This window comes from Canis aureus, chromosome 8 (genome assembly GCF_053574225.1).
Source record: "Canis aureus isolate CA01 chromosome 8, VMU_Caureus_v.1.0, whole genome shotgun sequence".
NCBI lineage: Eukaryota > Metazoa > Chordata > Mammalia > Carnivora > Canidae > Canis > Canis aureus.
In genome coordinates this window covers 67,356,143-67,375,518 of record NC_135618.1, presented here as the reverse complement: position 1 = coordinate 67,375,518, position 19,376 = coordinate 67,356,143, and the positions used below count along the sequence as shown (strand labels likewise).

General features: G+C 46.2%; 1 protein-coding gene across 2 annotated transcripts in view; it reads left to right on the top strand.

Moving 5' to 3' along the window:
• Positions 1 to 13,468, top strand: part of SMURF1 (SMAD specific E3 ubiquitin protein ligase 1) — a 112,918-nt gene extending 99,450 nt beyond the window's left edge. The window contains exons 12-18 of one of the 2 annotated variants that reach the window (XM_077907814.1): positions 1,234 to 1,348; positions 2,604 to 2,782; positions 4,287 to 4,424; positions 5,191 to 5,311; positions 6,302 to 6,503; positions 7,978 to 8,062; positions 10,217 to 13,468. In XM_077907814.1, coding sequence (XP_077763940.1) covers positions 1,234 to 1,348; positions 2,604 to 2,782; positions 4,287 to 4,424; positions 5,191 to 5,311; positions 6,302 to 6,503; positions 7,978 to 8,062; positions 10,217 to 10,316 — 940 coding nt within the window. In that variant the 3' untranslated portion in view covers positions 10,317 to 13,468. The remainder of the gene's footprint in view (positions 1 to 1,233; positions 1,349 to 2,603; positions 2,783 to 4,286; positions 4,425 to 5,190; positions 5,312 to 6,301; positions 6,504 to 7,977; positions 8,063 to 10,216) is intronic. The other variant, XM_077907813.1, reaches the window with a different exon arrangement.
• Positions 13,469 to 19,376: the final 5,908 nt, after the last annotated feature.

Here is a 19,376-nt window from a genome sequence, read left to right as displayed (position 1 = left end):
TGAAAATAATTTCTTCTTATATATTCCATCCAAATTTTAGAACTCTTAGAATCTAATCTTATTAAGTATTAAACTTTTTTATTAAATTACAAAAAGTAATGAATGTTGTGGTACCTGCGTGGCTCAGTCAGTCGAGTGACTCTTGATTTCGGTTCAGGTCATGATCTCAGGGTCATGAGATCGAGCCCCGAGCCAGGCACCATGCCAGGCATGGAGCCTACTTATGATTCTCTCTCTACCTCTGCCCCTTCCTTGCTTGCATGCGCACTTTCTCTTTCTCGCAAAAAAAAAAAAAAAAAAAAAAAAAAGTCATAAATTTTTATGGCAAAAAGATAGAATTTGACAAGATAGAAGATTATGAAGGGGATCCCTGGGTGGCGCAGCGGTTTGGCGCCTGTCTTTGGCCCAGGGCGTGATCCTGGAGACCCGGGATCAAATCCCACGTCGGGCTCCCGGTGCATGGAGCCTGCTTCTCCCTCTGCCTATGTCTCTGCCTCTCTCTATGTCTCTCTCTGTGTGACTATCATAAATAAATAAAAATTAAAAAAAAAAAAAAAAAAAGATTATGAAGGGCAAAAGTCATTCTTATTCCCTGTCTCCCCAGACTCTGAAATATCTTCTCCTCACTTAAGTGTTAGAAACATGTTAAAGTTGGAAATTTAAAAAGTATCTAGAAAGAACCAAAAGAAAAATGAAAGTGCCCCAGACTGCTAATTCTCAGGTAACTATTGTCAACGTATCAGCGTAAATCCTCCTTTTTCTCTTTGCTCCACGGATAGTTTTTTCCTGTTGTGTGTACATGTGTGTGCATGCACACTCTTTTTAAATAAAAGTAGGATCTTAGTTCTTATTGTACTTTTGTCCATCATTACCACATCATGAACATCATCACCTGAGATGTGGATCTTTGCACAGTAGCAAAGAAAACTCCAGCTGAGGTGCAGGAAAGCTGACAAGATACGTGTCGAGAACATTGCTTGCAGGAGGCGGTCCCGATTCTGGTCCATCTGGTTCATCAGCTTCAGAACCATCGGGGTTTGGGCCATAAAAGCCATCTGTCATTCAGTCAGAAGTGAGTTATTACTTCCCAATCAATCTGTGCAAGTCACTTTCTTTCAGAGCAGGACATCCCTCCAGTGTGGCCTTCCAGGGCACAGGCAATGAGTCTTTTGGGTAAGACATAAGATTAGATATTTCACACGTATAAAATGGCTTTCATGTTATTGTTCCTAGGGAGTGGCTTTATTTATTATGCCATGAAATGTTGAATCCATATTATGGACTCTTCCAATATTCTACGGACAACATTTACATGTTGCAGATCAACCCGGATTCTTCAATTAATCCAGTAAGTATTCACGCTTATAAAGAGGGAGTGAATTGGAAAATTTTTGTAAATAGATATTCAGGTTTGGTCTCAGTTTATTCATTGTAGACTTATGCAAAGTCTCTGACAATAGATACTGAAAGGTAGAGTGGGAACTGGATTGAGATGGAGGCTTTCTCTCCTGTGTGTCCCATGCCTGGGATCACTGGGTATTTTGTTTTCAAAGACAGAAGTGAAAATGAGCTGCTCGGAATGCTCAGAGCCCTTTAATCACCAATTGGGGGAACTGAGGTAGTAGGACTGTGTTTGTTGACCGTGTCATTCTGAGACGTGGGCTACATAGTTGGTCCTCCTCCTAATCAAAATGGGAACTTCCCCAACTGGCCTTTTGGGCCACCAGTGCTGATAGTCTTAGCTGCTTGCTTGAGAGGAGGCTGTAAGTGTGGAGTCTTTGCGTGACCAGCCCAGAGTTGGGCAGCAGGTGTTTGGGGGCTGTCCTGTGGGGCGGGGCCCGTGGTCACCGCTACCGCTACCGCTGCCGCTGCCGAGGCCAAGGCCCCTGAGGCAAAGCCTGGGACCAGCTCTACACTACAATCATTCAGGTGTGACAGAGTTCTTTACCAAAATGGAAATGAGGTTTTGATGAATTCTGATTATAATTCCAATGGAAAGCAGAGATGTGTGTTTTCCTGTGAAAAACCAGAGCAGCTCTAGTTTTAGAATGGTCCTCTTACACTTATTTTCCTTTCTGTTCCTTTTTTGCTGTTTCTTCTTCTTTGCATTTTTTTCTCTTCCACTTTCTCTAGGGACTCAGGGAGGGATGGTAGAAGAAGGAGGGGATTTGCCATCTGCTTGCTTTCTCTGTGGTGCAGCAGGGAGACGCGGGGCCAGCTTCCTGGGCACCTTGCTCTTTGGAGGACCTGTGCTTGGTTTCATTCCCTGCAGTTGCTGTGTTGAAATCCTTAACAACTTTGGAGTAAGGGGCCCTGAATTATCCTTTCACACGGAGTGCCGCCAGTGACGTAGCAGTCCTGAGCAGGTGTCTGAATTAAGGGCATGTAACATGTTCAGATGATCCATGCAGAAGACGTGCTCCAAGTTTTGACCACCTAACCTGCTCTCTTTCCTATGTCTGAGAGCACAGCCTGTGAGGGATGGAGTCAGGGCCTGGCTGCAATGAGACAGTTTTCCCAAAAAGCTTGGAGGCAGCACAGGGTCTCTCCACTCTGGCTCTGCCTTTTTCTAATGACTTCGTGTTCTCTGGTGCCCCCTACAGGACCACCTGTCTTATTTCCATTTTGTGGGCCGGATCATGGGTCTCGCTGTGTTCCACGGGCACTACATAAACGGGGGCTTCACGGTTCCCTTCTATAAGCAGCTCCTGGGGAAGCCCATCCAGCTCTCGGATTTGGAGTCGGTGGACCCAGAATTACACAAGAGCTTGGTGTGGATTCTGTAAGTACAGCCTCACTGTTCAGTTCATGGAACATTCGTGCACAGCCACCCATCTTGTGTGCCAGACTATCATTCTGTATGTGTGTGTGCATGTGAATGCTTTTGAGGGGTGGGTGTGAAGTTGGTGCAGAGAAATAAAGAAACACTGATTTACAACCAGAAACATAAAAGAAGATTTAACAAGAAATACTCTGTTGACTGGCTTTTTTCATGTTTGGCCAGTTTCACTTCATAGGCTCATTTCTTTTGCTGTTTCCTCACATTTTTCAGGTCTGATCACAATTGGTCCCCAGGCCTGAGAGGTGGGTGGGTGGTTTGCTTTTGACTCTCTAGGGGGGCTCTGGTTAGCAGGTGGAGGGAAAGTATCAAAAACAAAATCAGCATCAAAGTATCTTATGTCAAAGTATTTGCTACAAGAAAAGTATCAAGAGAAATTATATTCAGTCACCTTTTTTTTTTTTTAATTTGTTTATGATAGTCACAGAGAGAGAGAGAGAGAGGCAGAGACACAGGCAGAGGGAGAAGCAGGCTCCATGCACCGGGAGCCCGATGTGGGATTCGATCCCGGGTCTCCAGGATCGCGCCCTGGGCCAAAGGCAGGTGCCAAACCGCTGCACCACCCAGGGATCCCCATATTCAGTCACCTTTGTTTCAGAATTATCGTGGGCAGCCTGGGTGGCTCATGTCGGGCTCCTTGCATGGAGCCTGCTTCTCCCTCTGCCTCTCTCTCTCTTGGTGTCTCTCATTAATAAATAAATAAAATCTTTAAAAAATAAAAATAATTTTAAAAATTTAAAAGAATTATCCTAACATACCCTTGCAAGCAGTGGGCCCAGTTGCATGGTGAGCAGCGTGTCACAGGCCCTCACACGTGAACTGATCCCACAGCAGCGGGAGATCCAGGCTCTGGCAGAGGGAGAGTCTGGTCTTGCACTCTGCCTCACTTCACGTGGCCCTACTGGAAATGGGTAGTCTGTGAGGGGTAGGGAGATATTTCCCTCTGTTTCGAGAAGTGTGGCAGGTGGAGGAGCCCATCGAGACTCTCATGTGCTACTTTGTGTGAGGGGCTGCCTTAAAGGGGCGGGAGGACAGTATCATCTGAGTGTATCTCCCTGCAGGTTGCTTTCTCATTGACTCGGCTCTTCATGCATCCCTCTCTTCTGTTTATAGACTCTGTTTACAAAGCAGTCAGGTCACTGTGTCTTGTAAAAATCACAGGATGACAGAGCCACTGTCACCTTCCTGTGAACGAGGGGAGCCAAGTATCAAGGGTGCATCGTGGAACCATGGTCCCCCGGCACCTCCCGCTCCAAGTGTCCCTGGCCTGTCCCAGGCCCTGTGTCTGCCCAAGGCTCCCCACCTGTCCCCACTCAGCTCTGGGGGTAGCAGTCAGTAAATGCCATTGGTCCGTCCATCCATCTCCTGGACTGTTCCAGCTCCTGTTCTGTTCACAGCTGTATTGTGGCCATGGTCTGACATCCATCTTCTGTCCTAACTTCCACAGAGAGAATGATATCACCCCCGTGCTAGACCACACTTTCTGTGTGGAACACAATGCTTTCGGGAGGATTCTTCAGCATGAACTAAAACCCAATGGCCGAAATGTTCCTGTCACAGAGGAGAACAAGAAAGAATATGTCCGGTAATGTTCCAGGGAACCGTGGTGGCTGCCCATGGGGACGTCCAGATGCCTGGGACCATCCTGGGTTCACATTTAGATTGCCAAAGTTCCTTCGCTGTTTGAGGCTTACCCATCCCGGCTGGCACTTTTGACCAGAATCACAGTCATAGAGCAGTCGGGTTCAGCAGTGGGGCTCTGTGCAGAGGAGCCCCGATCCCACCAGGGCTGACCTGGTGAAGGGAGACTAATGAGCCCAGAACCCAAGTGGTGGAAGGGATTGCAGGTGGCCTTCCGATCTGGGTGTGAAGGTGGTGGGCGCAGGAGAGACTTGGAGCCTATTAGTTTGCTTGAGAGCAGTCTCCAGGAAGTCTGCTTCACTGTGGTCTGTTTTCCTTCCCACCTCTGATGGCAAATAAATGACTAGTCATTTACACTAGAAATCTGGAAGCATATGGGCTTGTCGGTGTGCTTAGGCTGCCAGACTGGCGTGTGGCTCTCACGGTGTCTCGTGTTTTATTTTCAAATCTACTTTTCAGTTATGCCACTTGCTGTGACAGGTCAGGTTAATTCCTACTGCTGTTTTTAGCAAAGCATGAGAATATGTCAGGGCCTGTGCTGACTTATTTTTAACCTGGTACTTCCAGCTGGTGGGGGTTTGGTGCCCCCCAGGGGAGGCCTGGTGGGCAAGGCATTAGCTTCAGCAGGTGATGTCAGAACCTATTGTGAGGAAAAAATCTTTCCCGTGAACTATTTGCTATTGGCTTTAACTTGTGAATTTGTCTTCCAGGTTGTATGTGAATTGGAGGTTCATGAGGGGGATCGAAGCCCAGTTCCTCGCTCTACAGAAAGGGTTTAATGAACTTATTCCTCAACACTTACTGAAGCCTTTTGACCAGAAGGAACTAGAGGTGTGTGCTCAGCGGGATGAGCCAAGTTAGCAATAGAGGTCTCAGATGCCTTGTCTGACAGTGTGGCTTGCCTGCTCCCCAGCAAGGCTGGGGTTTGTCAGGGTTCCAGAAGAATAGAGCTAGAGCCAGTGGGAGTCGAGGGTGTCTGAGCCTGTTTATGTCCAGGCCGAGGGGCTGTCTGCTTTGGTGGAGTGAGTCTAGATTCTTCTCTGGATGTTGTGTGGGACGTTCTGTGTCTTATCATATTTTTTAGGAGCTCTAGCCCTGGAGGTTCCTAAACCCCCTCCTGTGTATCCACCTCAGAGGGAAGAAATTATCTGCTCTCACCAGATTCTCCCACCACGTCAGCTTTCTGTTTTGGCTCTTGCTATTATTAGACTCAGAACAAAGTGTTACTGTCTTCTCTAATCACACTTCATGTGCTCGAACATAGTGGTTCATTCATCTCTAATCCACCTCCGATGCCAAATGGCTCAGGGCTCTGAAATCCTTCTGTCTTTCTGTCCCTGGTGAGGTGTCACCCGCGGCAGGCAGCAGCTCTGAGCGCCCTCCTTCCCCCAGTGCAAAAACACGTACGCAGCTCCTCGTGCGGTCCCTCTGCTCCAGATCTTGAGCTCCACCTGTCACGGCCCCTGAGCCCCCGACCCCCACCCCCGGATGTGGCCCTTTTTTACACTTGGCCCCTTTGGTCTTGCCAGTTGGTTCTCTTGTACCAACTCCTCGTGGATGTGGCACAAAACCACAAATGTGGACTTGGTTGTTAGAACAGGAGCATGTGCCACAGGCCGGGGGTTGCAAAGTGGCACGAGGTGGCCATGAGTTGGAGGTACTGGGCTGCGGGCATCCTGCTGCACTCTCTGTTTGCCCAAGTCTGGAGCTAGTCTGTTCAGACACTGTAAATCACCTCCTTTCACGTCCTGGGCATGGGAGGTGTGTCGGGACCCTTGTTTGGACGTTCGAGAAGTAACCTGCCTCTGAACACCTTCACAGCTCATCATAGGCGGCCTGGATAAAATAGATGTGAGCGACTGGAAGTCCAACACTCGGCTGAAGCACTGCGTGGCCGACAGCAACATCGTCAGGTGGTTCTGGCAGGCCGTGGAGACCTTCGATGAGGAGAGGAGGGCCAGGCTCCTGCAGTTCGTGACTGGATCCACTCGGGTCCCTCTCCAGGGGTTCAAGGCTTTGCAAGGTGACTGATGTGGAGGCAGGGCTCCTGACCCCTTGTGCGTGTGTGTGTGTGTGTGTGCGCCCCGCCCCCCCAACACGTGTCCCCTGCTAGGCTACAGCAGGAAGAGCTGGACCACCGTGGTGGGGTGGTTCTCCTGAAACATCTGCTAGGAAATGCTGTGGCCTGTGTTCCTTAACAAATGTCTAGCATTGCGGAGGTGCGCAGCTGGCAGAGAGGCTGCACTTGCTCCCTTGTAAAAGATGGTGGGCTCTAGTCGCCATTCTCCCTGGCGGCTCCACGGCTCAAGGCTGTATGATGTTTTGCCCAAGAAAATACCCATAAACACACAGGAGAGAAGCTCGGGAAAGCAAAGCCCAGCTCCCTGTTGAGCTCACCTTTTGCAGCATCCCTGGCCCAGTGGGCAAGTCTGCAGCCGTGGTGGGTGCCGGCCAGCCAGGCACTTGTTCCAGGCTGAGTCGGGCAAGATCTGAGCAAGGAAGGGCCCTGGAGCCAGTGCCTCCCCTTTGCCCTATAGAATCGATTGGTAGAGGGAGGGTACAAAGAGCAACAAGGCTTTGGGGAAGAAATCAGAGTTTTTGAAGTGCAACATGGATTCATTTCTGAGTCTTCTGATAGCAGCTCTCTGTGTGCAGCCCTGAGATGTTGGGGGAAAGGCCTGGCCTGAGCATCAGGAGGTGGAGTCTCTTGTTGCCTTGTGGGTCATTAGTGCCAGGGGTCCTCCCCAGACCTCAGTTCCCTGCTCCGTGCAGATGCACTGCTTGATAGGCTCCGCTGTGCGGTTTGGGTACCCAGCCTCTCTCTTGTCTCTTCCGACTGTGATCAAAATAATCTGATGTCCAGAGTTTTGATAACCCTGAGAGCGGAGGGAAAAAGGTGAAGAATGATAGTGTACTAAAACTTAGTAAATGGAGTTCTGCATGTTACTAGTGACAGCAGATACACTGCACGTGTAGGATGTTCCCTGTAGACTCTTCTGTGTTTCAAGGACTTCTTTGACAGAAGTCACTTCCATCCCCTTGGGCTTTTGTCCTCGCTGTTTGTCTCTTTTCTTTTCCCATCGTTTCTCTGCCTGCAGAGATTTCCTGACCCTGTATCCTGCTTTTATTATAACTCTGCTGTCCTCTGCCAGTAGCAGGCCTGCTTGCTAAAAAATTGTTCAAAAAAAGGAAAAACATAACTAGTGGTTGAAGGATTTTACCCTTCAAATATGCCCACTTGAGTGGGGGGTTCCTGGCCAGGGTACCTGAGGAACACTCAGCAGTCTGCTCTGTCCCTGAGCTTTTCTAGAATGTCTGAGACAGGTCACAGGATGGCCACGGTCAGCATAGCCGAAAGCAGGCTGAGGTCATGCTGCAGTGTGAAGGCCGTGACCCTCTGGCAAGACGGGCAGCCCGGGCATGGGCTGGGGGTGTGGTTGGCAGTGGGGCCCGGGCCCTGCCTTTGAAGTGCATTAACTAGAATGTTTTCTTGTAAGGTTCTACAGGCGCCGCAGGGCCCCGGCTCTTCACCATCCACCTGATCGACGCCAACACAGACAACCTTCCAAAGGCCCACACCTGGTAAGGACCGGGATCCTGTCCCCATGGAGTGCCACCCTTTGCGTGACTCTTCTAAGCTCTTTTCTTTTATGTAGCACTCTGTGTCCTTTATCAGCATCCCAGAACAACTGGCTATGGCCCTGGTGTCAAATGGAACGAGCAGCCAGCAGTGTGTCACATGAGGCTTATCGGAAGTCTTTCATGAAACCAGTTTTGTTGTGTTGGCTGGCACTCCAGCAGCTCAGGTCTTGTCCTCACTGGGTCTTGTGTGAGCACACCTGTCCCTCTCAGTAGGAAAACTAGTTTTCATTTAAAATTTATTATTATTATTATTTTTTTTTGAGAGAGGACACGTACGTGCGAGTGGTAGGGAGGGGCAGAGGGAAAGGGAGAGTCCTAAGCAGGCTCCAGGACACTCAGTGTGACCCAGCGCTCCATCTCACGGACCTGAGATTGTGACCTGAGCTGAAATCAAGAGTCCCACCCGGGTGCCCCGAAAACGTAGTATTTTATATTTTTTAAAAGGCTTATTTTTTAAAAAGATTTTATTCATGAGAGACACACACACACAGAGAGGCAGAGATACAGGCAGAGGAAGAAGCAGGCTCCCCTCAGGAGAGCCCCATATGGGACTCCATCCCAGGACCCCAGGGTCATGACCTGAGCCGAAGGCGGATGTTCAACCACTTAGCAACCCAGGCCTCCCAAGACTTAAATATTTTAGAGAGAGAGGGTACGAGGGAGGGGCAGAGTGAGAGGGAAAGAGGAACCCAGGCAGACTCTGCACTGATCTCAGAGTCAGACCTGGGGCTTGGCCCCATGACCCTGGGATCAGGATCAGAGCCAAAACCATGAGTCACATGCTTAACCGACTGCACCACCCAGGTCCCCAAATCTGTAGTTTCTAATTTGGAGTTACCAGTCTTCACTTCCTGGGGCTCCGTTTCCTTTCTCAGAACTTTGTCCATGATGGATGCATGTTGTATATTGAAAAATGTTTCTTCCCTAAATTTTAACTTAAATAATATCTATAGCAGGTTACTTCCTTTGTGGTTTAAAAATCAAGTTACTTCCATACCGTTTGCCTCAGAAACTGTGTATTGAAAAGACTAGTGGTTCTAGTTCAGGAGAGCCAGCTCCTGGTCACCAGGATGCATCAGGGTGTAACAGAAGGTTCCTGATTGGGAACCTCAGGGCGTGGGTTCCGATGTCTGCGCCATCCCGAGGCCATGGCGAGGCTACAGCGCCCTGCCCAGCGAGGCCAACAGTGCCGTGTTGATGCCCGGCAGCTGCTGTGCTCCATGTAAGGCTCTGTCCGTTCATAGTTCTGTGCCTCGAGGGAACCAGATGTGAGGAGTGTCCTCTGATGCTTGAGTTTACAAAAAGACTCACCGCCATTCAGCCTAAATCTTTCTTGAGAAAAACCATCCTTAATTGCTTAACCCCTTGTAATTTAGTAAGCTACTACATGGCCTCTCGGTCTGAATTCTGTATTTTTTTATTTGTTAGGAGAGAATATCCTTCTTAAGGGTGTTCTTTTTTCCTTTTTCTTAAAAACAGCATTAGAAATGAATTTCCCCAGGGAAATGCTGGTTCATCATTTGTTTCATTTCAGTGTCAGAGATTTGACGTTTCATTAGTTTTGAGATAGAGCTTGTTTTTGCAAGAAGTATTCCAGGCTGGCCCATCTGGTCTCAGATCAAGTCACGGAGGATTAGACATGCAGTAGATTGTTAGTGGTGATCTGACCGCGGCTGGTCTGGTTTACAGTGGTCTCCCAAGCTGGTATTCCTGGTGCTGAGCAATAACTCCTCCCGAAGACAACAAACAAAACGAGCTGAGAGCTTTGTCCTAATAGAACCAAGAAATAGTAACTGGTTTCATTTTGGTTTTAAAGATCTTAGAAGCTGTTTTGCTGTGTGTTCAATGAAAAATCTTGACTTTCAAAGCAGAAGGACCAGGGAGAAGTGGAAAACTTGCCTCTACCTCCTTATCCCAACGAGGCGATGAGCTGCTTTCCCCTTCCCTTGGCTCCATCCCTCCTCCGTGCACGCACACACACACTCTGCTAGCTCAGGGCCACGAAGGCACTGCCCCCGCCTGTCCTGTCCTTGAAGTAGGTTCTAGGTCTGGACCACCCCCAGCAATGACTCTCCCTCTTTTGTCCTGTTCCAGCTTTAATCGGATTGACATTCCACCTTATGAATCATATGAGAAGCTCTATGAGAAGCTGCTGACAGCCGTGGAGGAGACTTGTGGGTTTGCTGTGGAGTGAAGAGCAACCAAAGGCAACAGATTCTAGCTCATGACCACCAGACCAAAAGCAAGCTTTCTGTGTGCCTCCTGCGAAGCTGGCTGAGGCCCGGGAACCCTAGATAACCGGAGGGAAAGGGTTGTCTGCCCTCCTTTTCGTTGGGGGGAGCAAGGGGGGTGGGGGGACTTTGGTTGGTGGCTTCCACCCGTATTTTCCTCCTTTATGACAGTACTCCCACCCCCTTCCATCACCCATCCAATAAAAGGCAGCCAGGTTTAGCATTTGGCTTCGGTCACACAGGATATTCTATGACTGTAACCCTATGGTGAGAGGCTCACTGCCCTGTGGTCTTTAGCGGAGGATCGACCCACAAGTTCTGGAACTGAGCTTGACTTACTGAGGGTTCGTAACTGGTAGCTCCACTAGCTGTGCTGTGTCCAAACAGTCCCGAGGCCCTTTGCAAGTTCAGCAGCTCACATTCCAATCACAGCCTAGCAGTCTGCTCGGGGTAGCAGATTAATTTCTAACTGAAAAAAATAACCATATCTTCTGTCGGAATTCTACGGCAGGAAGCTTGCATCGAAAATGTGCTTCCCTTTTGGAAAGGTAAAGGAAACTAGGGCAGTTGTGCTGGAGGCCCGGGGTATTTTTCAGGGTGTCCTGGCTGAAAAATGTGTTTTGCATCGAGAAGAATGATCTTTCTGTTAAGAGTCCCCTTTGCCATGTTATTGATCTAGTTCAAGATATTTTTCCAGTGAAAATGCCACATAACAGAGCTTATAAAAGAACAGACCACACCAGCCTCAGATCTGTGCAGCCTGTCCTGCCTGTATGTGGGCTGGGCACCCCAACACTAACAAAGCACCGCATCACGGGAAGTTGCTACGAGCTGAACAAGAGAAGTCTGTTGTTCCAGCTGCTGGCTTGGTGTGCACTAGTCTAAAAGGGAGAGGGGGAGACGGATAACCTCAGTGACTTAGCTCCCCTCACCGAGTTGCTGTTCTGACAGTAGGGGAGGTTGGGGGGATGGTTCCACTCTGCTCATTCTGCTCATTCTCCAAGTGTCAGATGGCGACACTAGCAATCACTGCTCACTTCACTCGCCCAAACATCCTTCATGTGCTGAGCAAGGCCAAAGTCAGCCCAGACCCTGAGTTTCTAACACCCCTTTCCAATGGGCACAAGCAGTTCAAGCAGTATTTTAACTGGGTGGTTTGATTGGAGACAAACTTCCATGAAGGGAAGCGGCAGTGGCAGCAGCAGCAGCAGCAGCAGCAAATTGTCCTGTTTGGTTTTTTGTTGTTTTTGTTTTGGGGGGGCCAGTGTGGGGTAATTAATTAGCACGACATTTCACTGTTGAAATTTTGCAGTTGGTTTTGGAGTTAAGCATTGGGATCCAGCTGTAGGTCTGAGATGGGTCTGGAAGGACTTTTTTGGATGACTCGGTTACTGAAATCTCTGGACCATGGTGGGTTTGGAGGCATGCTTACCCTTCCTATTTCGCTGTGGTTCTTCGGGTGCCCTGTGAGGAGCTCCGGGACCTCTTGGGGGAGAGACCCTCCTTTGGAATGAGGGGTTTGCCAGTTTGGTGGGCCACGGGTGCCGGCTGTGGGTGCCAGGAGCTGCGAGAGCACACTTCTGGGCTGCTTTTGGAGGTTCTAGGAGAGAGCGTGGAAGGAAAATTAAATCTATTCAGGAAGTCCAGGCCAACTTGTGGGCTTGGTCTTCCAGAAGCTCTGCCTTGCCCCCATTGGGCTTATCTTGTGTCTCGTTTACCATGATCCTTCTGAGGGCGTTCTAGAAGCTGGATCCCCCTTGTCTCTCTCATCCTCCCTCGTAATCTTCCTCTGGAAGAGCGAGGAAATACCCACTACAGACCTTCCCTTAGATAGGCCTCCTCTCCAAGGTGAACCTCCACAGTGTGAGGAGGAGTCCTCCCCGGGGGAGCTGAGAGCACCCCCTACCGTGGTGGGAAGGACCTCTAGAGTCTTCTGTGGTGTTGGCCAAAATCTGTAGGGATTAGTGAGGAGACGAGGGTCTAGTAGGGTTGTTGTGTTTGGCTCCTTTAAGACGATCTTCCTGCTGTGGGGAGGATCAGGGCACGGTCCTTAGGAACTGCACCTGCCAGCCCTGTGTTGCTCCCGTGTGTCAGGTTCAGATGTCACCTCAGCGAGCGTTACCTGTCTTGTAAGGCCTGGGTCTTGGCTCTTCTTCTTACACTTGCACGTGGGCACCCTCATCAGCTGTGTGGTACAAAGGAGCCTGAAAGGGCAGAACCTTCCAGAGCCCTGGTTTACTCTTGCCAAACGGGCTTGTCAGTGGCATCACACTTCTAGAACCTTCACTATCAACAGTGGATTGAGCTACCCCAAGAGTAGCATGGCAGACAGTGGGTGAAAGCTCCCGATCGCTCCACTTTGGGTCTGTGCAGACCCCGTTCCCCACAAGCTCTCGTTCGCCAGCCTCCTCAGTAATCCCCACCCACCCACCCGTCCCCCCTCACCTCTTTGCCCAGATGCTTCAGGGGCCCAACTTCCAGGCTTGCCCTCACCAGCGGTCATCAGCCGACCCTCAGGGATGTAGCAAACCACCGCTCTGCCAGTGCTGTAGGTAGGAAAACCAGAGGGGCCGTGTGGGGGCCGTGAGGACAGCTCTCTTCTGAGGGGGACGTCTGCCCCCCAGGTGGAGCGTGTTCCCTAAGCTTGCTCAGCTGCGCGGTCCCAATTCAGGTGAGGTGGTCCTCAAACCTGGGCTGTCAGGAATGGCCTTCCGCAGAGAAGACGCCCCGTCCCCCAGCCCCATGTGCAGCCAGGTGTGTGCCGCACGGCAGCCTTCCCAAAACATAGTATGAATTTTTAAAATTTGTTTATTTTTGTTTCTCAACCACTTTATAATGTATTTTTTAATTTATTTTGTAACGTCTTGTTTTTAAGTATTGCTGCTATCCTTGTTATTCTTCCCACTGTTTTTATTGCTGATTTATTTTGTGAAAATTGTACACTAATGTTGTGTTTTATGTCAAAATCAAAAATATTTAAAGAAATACTAGTTCTATTTAATGTGGTTATGGAACCAGCTGGAAACACAAAACAAACAGTGATTGTACAGCAGGCTGGACCCGGGAGGTCAGATTCATTTTGTTACATATGCAATAAACTCACGACTTTACATTTTTTGGTGTCTGATATTTTGGTGTGGAAATGAGGTGGAGTTTGTTTTTTTGTTTTTGTTTTTTGTTTTTTTTTGTTTTTTCAGTCCCACAAAAAAGAAAGGTGATGGTTAGACAAACTTGGAATGGAAAAGGGACAAACTTTAGAGTTGTAGGGCAGCCCGGGTGGCTCAGCGGTTTGGCGCCACCTTTAGCCTGGGGCGTGATCCTGGAGTCCCGGGATCCGGGAGTCCCACGTTGGGCTCCCTGCATGGAGACTGTGTCTCTGCCTCTCTCTCTCTCTCTCTCTCTCTCCTCTGTGTGTGTGTCTCTCATGAATAAATGAGTAAAATCTTTTTTAAAAAAACTTTTAAAAAAACTTTAGAATTGTAGAAAGAGTGAATAAAAACACAGCAAGCAGTTGAACGTGCTCTGTCGAAAAACTTGTGGGCTAGAGAAAGTTTTGAATCTGTTAACTGGTATCTTCACACACTGGGCATACTCATTGGTTTGCATTTTTATTTTCCTTTTCAATTATTTTTTTTGTGATAAAACACACATAGTATCTATCAGTTAACCCATTGGTAAAGTCCACTCCAGTGGCAATGAAAACATTCACAACATAGTGCAATAATGACCACCGTCTATACCCAAACCTCTTAAGACATCCTCCCAGACTAAAACTCTGGACCCACTAACTAGTAACCCCCATTCCTCCATCCCCTGACCCTTGGTCACCTCTGTTCTGCTTTGTCTGTGAACCTGCCCATTCTAGGGACATCATATAAGTGGAATCTTATATGAAATAGTTGTCTCCCCAGGTCTTATTTCACTTAGCAGACTTCACGGTCCACTTGTGTTAGAGCTTATACCACAATTCCATTCCTTTTTATGGCTGAGTAATGCTCTCTTGTAGGAATGTAGCACATTTTGCATTTCCTTTGGTTTGATGGACACTTGTCGTGATAGTTGACTTTATGTGTTGACTTGATCTGGCCATGGTACCCAGAAGAGACATTCTGGACTAACAGCTGTGTTGTCTTTGCTTCCTTTCAGAGTGTTGTGTAGTCTCCAGTGTCTAAGTCACTAGCCTCTTTGGTTAAGTTTATTTCTAAGTATTGTGTTCTTTTAAATGCTATTTTAAATGGAATTTTTGATTTTCAGATTATACACTGTTATTGTCTAAAAACACAACTGGCTGGTGTGTTGACTTTTATCCTTCAACTTTGCAGATTTCATTTATCCTAATGATGCATGTATAATCTTTAAAGTTGTCAATATATGAGATCGTATTGTCAGCAATTTTATCTTTTCCTTTCCAATTTGAATGCCTGTTTCTTTATTTTCTTGCCTAATTGCTCCGGCTAGGACTTCCAGTACTATGTTCAACGGAAGTAATGAAAGTGGACATGCTGTCTTGTTCCTGATCTGAGAGGAAAAATTGTTAGTCCTTTACTTTTAGGAATGATAGGACCTGTGGGATATTTCATGTATGGCTTTTACCGTGTTGAGGCATTTTCCCACTATTGCTAGTTTGTTGAGTGTTTTTATTATGAAAAGGTATTGAATTCTGTCAAATGATTCTGTGTCAGTTGAGATCATCATTTTCCCTTTCATTCTGTTAATATGGCATATTAAATCGATTTTTATATACTGAATGATCCTTGCATTTTGGTGATCCTACTTTGTCATGATGTGTTTAATCCTTTTACTGTGTTGTTGTATTCAATTTGCTAATGCTTTGTTGGAAATGTTTTACATCAATATTTGTGAGGGATACTGACTGATTGCTTTCTTGTAGTGTCTTTGGCTTTGGCATCAAGGTGATGCTGGCCTCCTAAGAATGAGTTAGAAAGCATTCTCTTCTCTTTCTGGAAGAGTCTGAGGAGGATTGGTGTCTGTTCTTTAAATGTTTGGTAGAATTCACTGATGAAGCCATTGGGTTTCGGACTTTTCTTGTTGGGAGGCATTTGATTACTGACTCAATCTCCTTACTAGTTATATATAGGTCCATTCAGACTTTATTTCTTCATGATTCAGTCTTAGTAGGTTGTGTTTCTAGAAATGTGTCCATTTCATCCAGGTTATCCATTTTGTTGGCATACAATTATTCATAGAGCTCTCTTATAATCCTTCTTAATGTATTTGTAGTAAGGTGCCCTCTTGTGTGGTTGAGTTCACATCTTTCCCCTGCCATAGGCATTTAGCTAAAGGTTTCCCATTATGTTGATTTTTTGATAGAACCAACTCTTGACTTCAGTGGCTTTCTGTTTTCTGTTCTCTCTCTGCTGTGATATTGTTTCTTTCCTACTGCTAGCTTTCAGCTTAGTTTTATCTTCTTTTTCTAGTTCCTTATGGTATAAGGTAGGTGTTTTATTTCAGACCTTCCTTCTTTTTTAACGTAAGCATTTATAGCTTTAAGTTTCCTTCTTCGTGCTGCTTTGTGTTTTCATGATCACTTATCTCAAGATAGTTTTTTTTTTTCCAAGATAGGTTCTAATTTCCCTTGTAATGTATTGCTTTACTTCCACATACTCATGAATTTTCTTTCTGTTACTGATTTCTAGCTTCATTCCATTGTGGGAGGAGCAACTGTGTTGTATGCTTTCAATCTTCTAAAATTTTTTGAGACTCGACTCATGGCCTTACAGAATGTGGCCTATTATGGAGAATGTTCCCTGTGCCCTTGAGGAAAAGGTATATTCTGCTGCTGTTGGCGGAGATATTTGTATATAGGTTGATTAGGTCCAAATGGTCTCTAGTGTTCAAGTCCTCACAAGATCCTACTGATCTTCTAGTTGGTTGTTCTAACTTACTCAGAGTGAGGTCCTAAAGAATCCTATTAAGTAGAGCTGTCCATTTTGCCCTTCAGTTTTTCAGTGTTTGCTGTGGGTGTCTCTGGGTTTATCTTGTTGAAATTTGTCGAGTTTCTTAAAATTGTATGTCCATTTCTATACTCAGATTTGAGAAATTTTTGTCCATCACTTCAAGTATGTTCTCTGCTCCTTTCCCCTCTCTTTCTCCATTTGGGACCCCAGTAATGCAAATCTTTGTTTAATGGTGTCCCATAAGGCCCTTAGGCCCTCTTTGCTTTTCATTGTTTTTCTTTTTGCTCCTCTGTTTCACTGATTTCAAATGACTTGTCTTAAGTTCACAGATGCTTTTGACGGCTCAGGTCTGCTGCTGAATCCCTATATTGTATTTTTCAGTTCAGCTGTTGTATTTTTTAGCTCCAGAATTTGGCTCTTTTTACTAATATACTTTAAGAAGGTAACTTTTTGATACTCTCATTTTGTTCATATATCAGTTGCTTGATTTCCTTTAGTTCTCTGAGCATATTTAACAGTTATTTTAAAGTCTTTTCTAGTAAGCCTGATGCCTGTGGTTCTCCAGGGATGGTTTCTAGGGTTTCTGAAGATAATATGTTTCTTTGAACGTTTCCGTTTTCCTGTTTCTTTGTATGCCTTGAGATCTTTCATTGAAAACAAAAGATTTGGGCAGCCTGGGTGGCTTTTAGTGCAGCCTTCAGCCCAAGGCATGACCCCGGGGTCCCGGGATAGAGTCCCGCGTTGGGCTCCCTACATAGGGCCTGCTTCTCCCTCTGCCTGTGTCTCTGCCTCTCTCTCTCTGTCTCTCATGAATAAATAAATAAAATCTTAAAAAAAAAAAGCCATAAATACCTTTTTAAAAAAACAAACAAAAGATTTGTTTTGAAATCATTTGAAAAAACAGCCATATCTTCCCATTCTTTGCAGAATGGCAGGAAGACCTTCACTAATTAGCAGAGTGTGTTCTAAAACTTGTGATCAACCCAGAGTGATGGCTTAAGTCAGGTCTTTTTTGGGCTCGTGTCCTGCCTGGGCCCATACATTTCCCAAGCACTCTCTGCCCCTTTTCCCCATACACATGTGGCTGCTTTTAAGAAGTCCTAATATCCCAAAATCTCACCCCAGCTTCTTCTCGGGACCTTAGACATGTTACTGTATTTTGCTTCTCATAATATCTTGCCCCAGGCATCTGTAGGTCTGCACATGTTGTGTTGCTTGCTGCTGCCAACCTGCAGTCCCTCATGCCATCTTCTCCAGCTCCAAGCCAGGCAAGACAGAAACCAGGCCCTCGGGCAGTCCGGACAGCTCAGAACATGGCAAATGAGTTCTGCTCTCCTCCTTTCGTCACAAGGAAGGAAACCAGGAATTGGGCTGCTTCCTCCCAACCATGCATTGTTGTGCTAGGAGGGGTTGAGACAAAGGCAAACAAAACTGCCACAGAATTCCCTGCCATTTTGACTGTGGCTTTTTCTTGATGGCATTCACCTGCTTGCTGTAAATTTTTGTCTGCTTTCCAGAGGGCCTATAAAGTTATTTTAGTCTGTAGTTGTTTTTATGTATGTATTTTCAGTGTTTCCAAGGGGGTAGCACAGGCCTGGAACTTCTAGTTAGACATCTTCAATCTCTGCCTTTTGATTAGAGAGTTTAATATATTGACATTTAGTTACTTAGAAGAAGGAACTTGTCTCTTCCATTTATTATTCATCTTCTATGTACATTATAGTTTTTTTTTGTCCCTTACTTCCTCCATTAACTGCCTTTCGTATCTGATTTTTTTATAGCGACATGTTTTGAATCTCTTCTTGTTTCCTTTTGTATATATTCTATAGATGTTTTATTGGTGGTTATGCAGGGATTACACTTAACATCCTAATATTGCAACAACCTAATTTATGCCAATTTGAATAGCACATAAAATTCCCTGCTCCCGTGCAGCTCCATCTCCCCCTATGATTGATGTCACAGATTACATCTCGATACATTGTGTGCCCAGTAATATAGATTAGTTTTTTATGTATTTAAATCCTGTAGAAAATTTAAAAAGCCGACTTACAAACCAAAATTATAATACTATCTTTTATAATAGTCCATGTGTTACTTTTACTGGGGATTTTGACTTCTGCTTGCAGCTTTGAGTTACTGTCTAGCAAGCATCCTTTATTTCGAATAGAAGGGCTTCTTAAGCACTTTTTGTAAAGCAGTCCTGGTGGCACACACCCTCATTTGTGAAGAGCAATTTTGCTGGATATAGAATTCTGAAAGTATCTTTCATCAGTTTGAATAAATCAGTCCTCTGCTTTCCGACCTTCAAAGTTGGATAAGAAATCTGATCATCTTATTGAGGATCTCTTGTACATGACAAGTCACCTCTCTTGCTGCTTTCAAGATTCTTTATCTTGCTGTTTCCTTGAGTTAGTTCCATCTGGAGTTTGTCCAGCTTCTTATACATATAGATTAATGTGTTTCATCAAATTGAGAAGTTCTGGGTCGTTGTTTCTTTTTTATTTTTTTTCATTTATTTATGATAGTCACACAGAGAGAGAGAGAGAGAGAGAGGCAGAGACATAGGCAGAGGGAGAAGCAGGCTCCATGCACCGGAAGCCTGATGTGGGATTCGATCCCGGGTCTCCAGGATCGCGCCCTGGGCCAAAGGCAGGCGCCAAACCGCTGCGCCACCCAGGGATCCCAAGGGTCGTTGTTTCTTCAAATATTCTTTTGACTCCTCCCTCCTTCCCTCCCTCCCCTCTCTCTCTCTGTTTCTTCTGGGATTCCCACAGTGCGTTAATGGTGTCCCATAGGACTCTGGTTCTGTGCACTTTTCTTTTTTTCTCAATTTCAACTGTTCTATCTTTAAGTTCATTGATTCTTCCTACTTAAATGTCTTTTTAAAACTCGGGGAATTTTTCATTTCAGTTATTACACTTGTCACCTCCAGAATTTTCTTTTGGTTCTTTTTTGTAATTCCTGTTTCTATTGATATTCCTATTTTTGGTCACATACTGTTTTCCTGTCTTTTTCTATGTCCTCCTCTAGCCCTTTCAGCAGCCTTCAGACCATTATTTTAAAGTCCTTGGGTCTAGTACATCTGCTGTCTGCTTCCTCAGT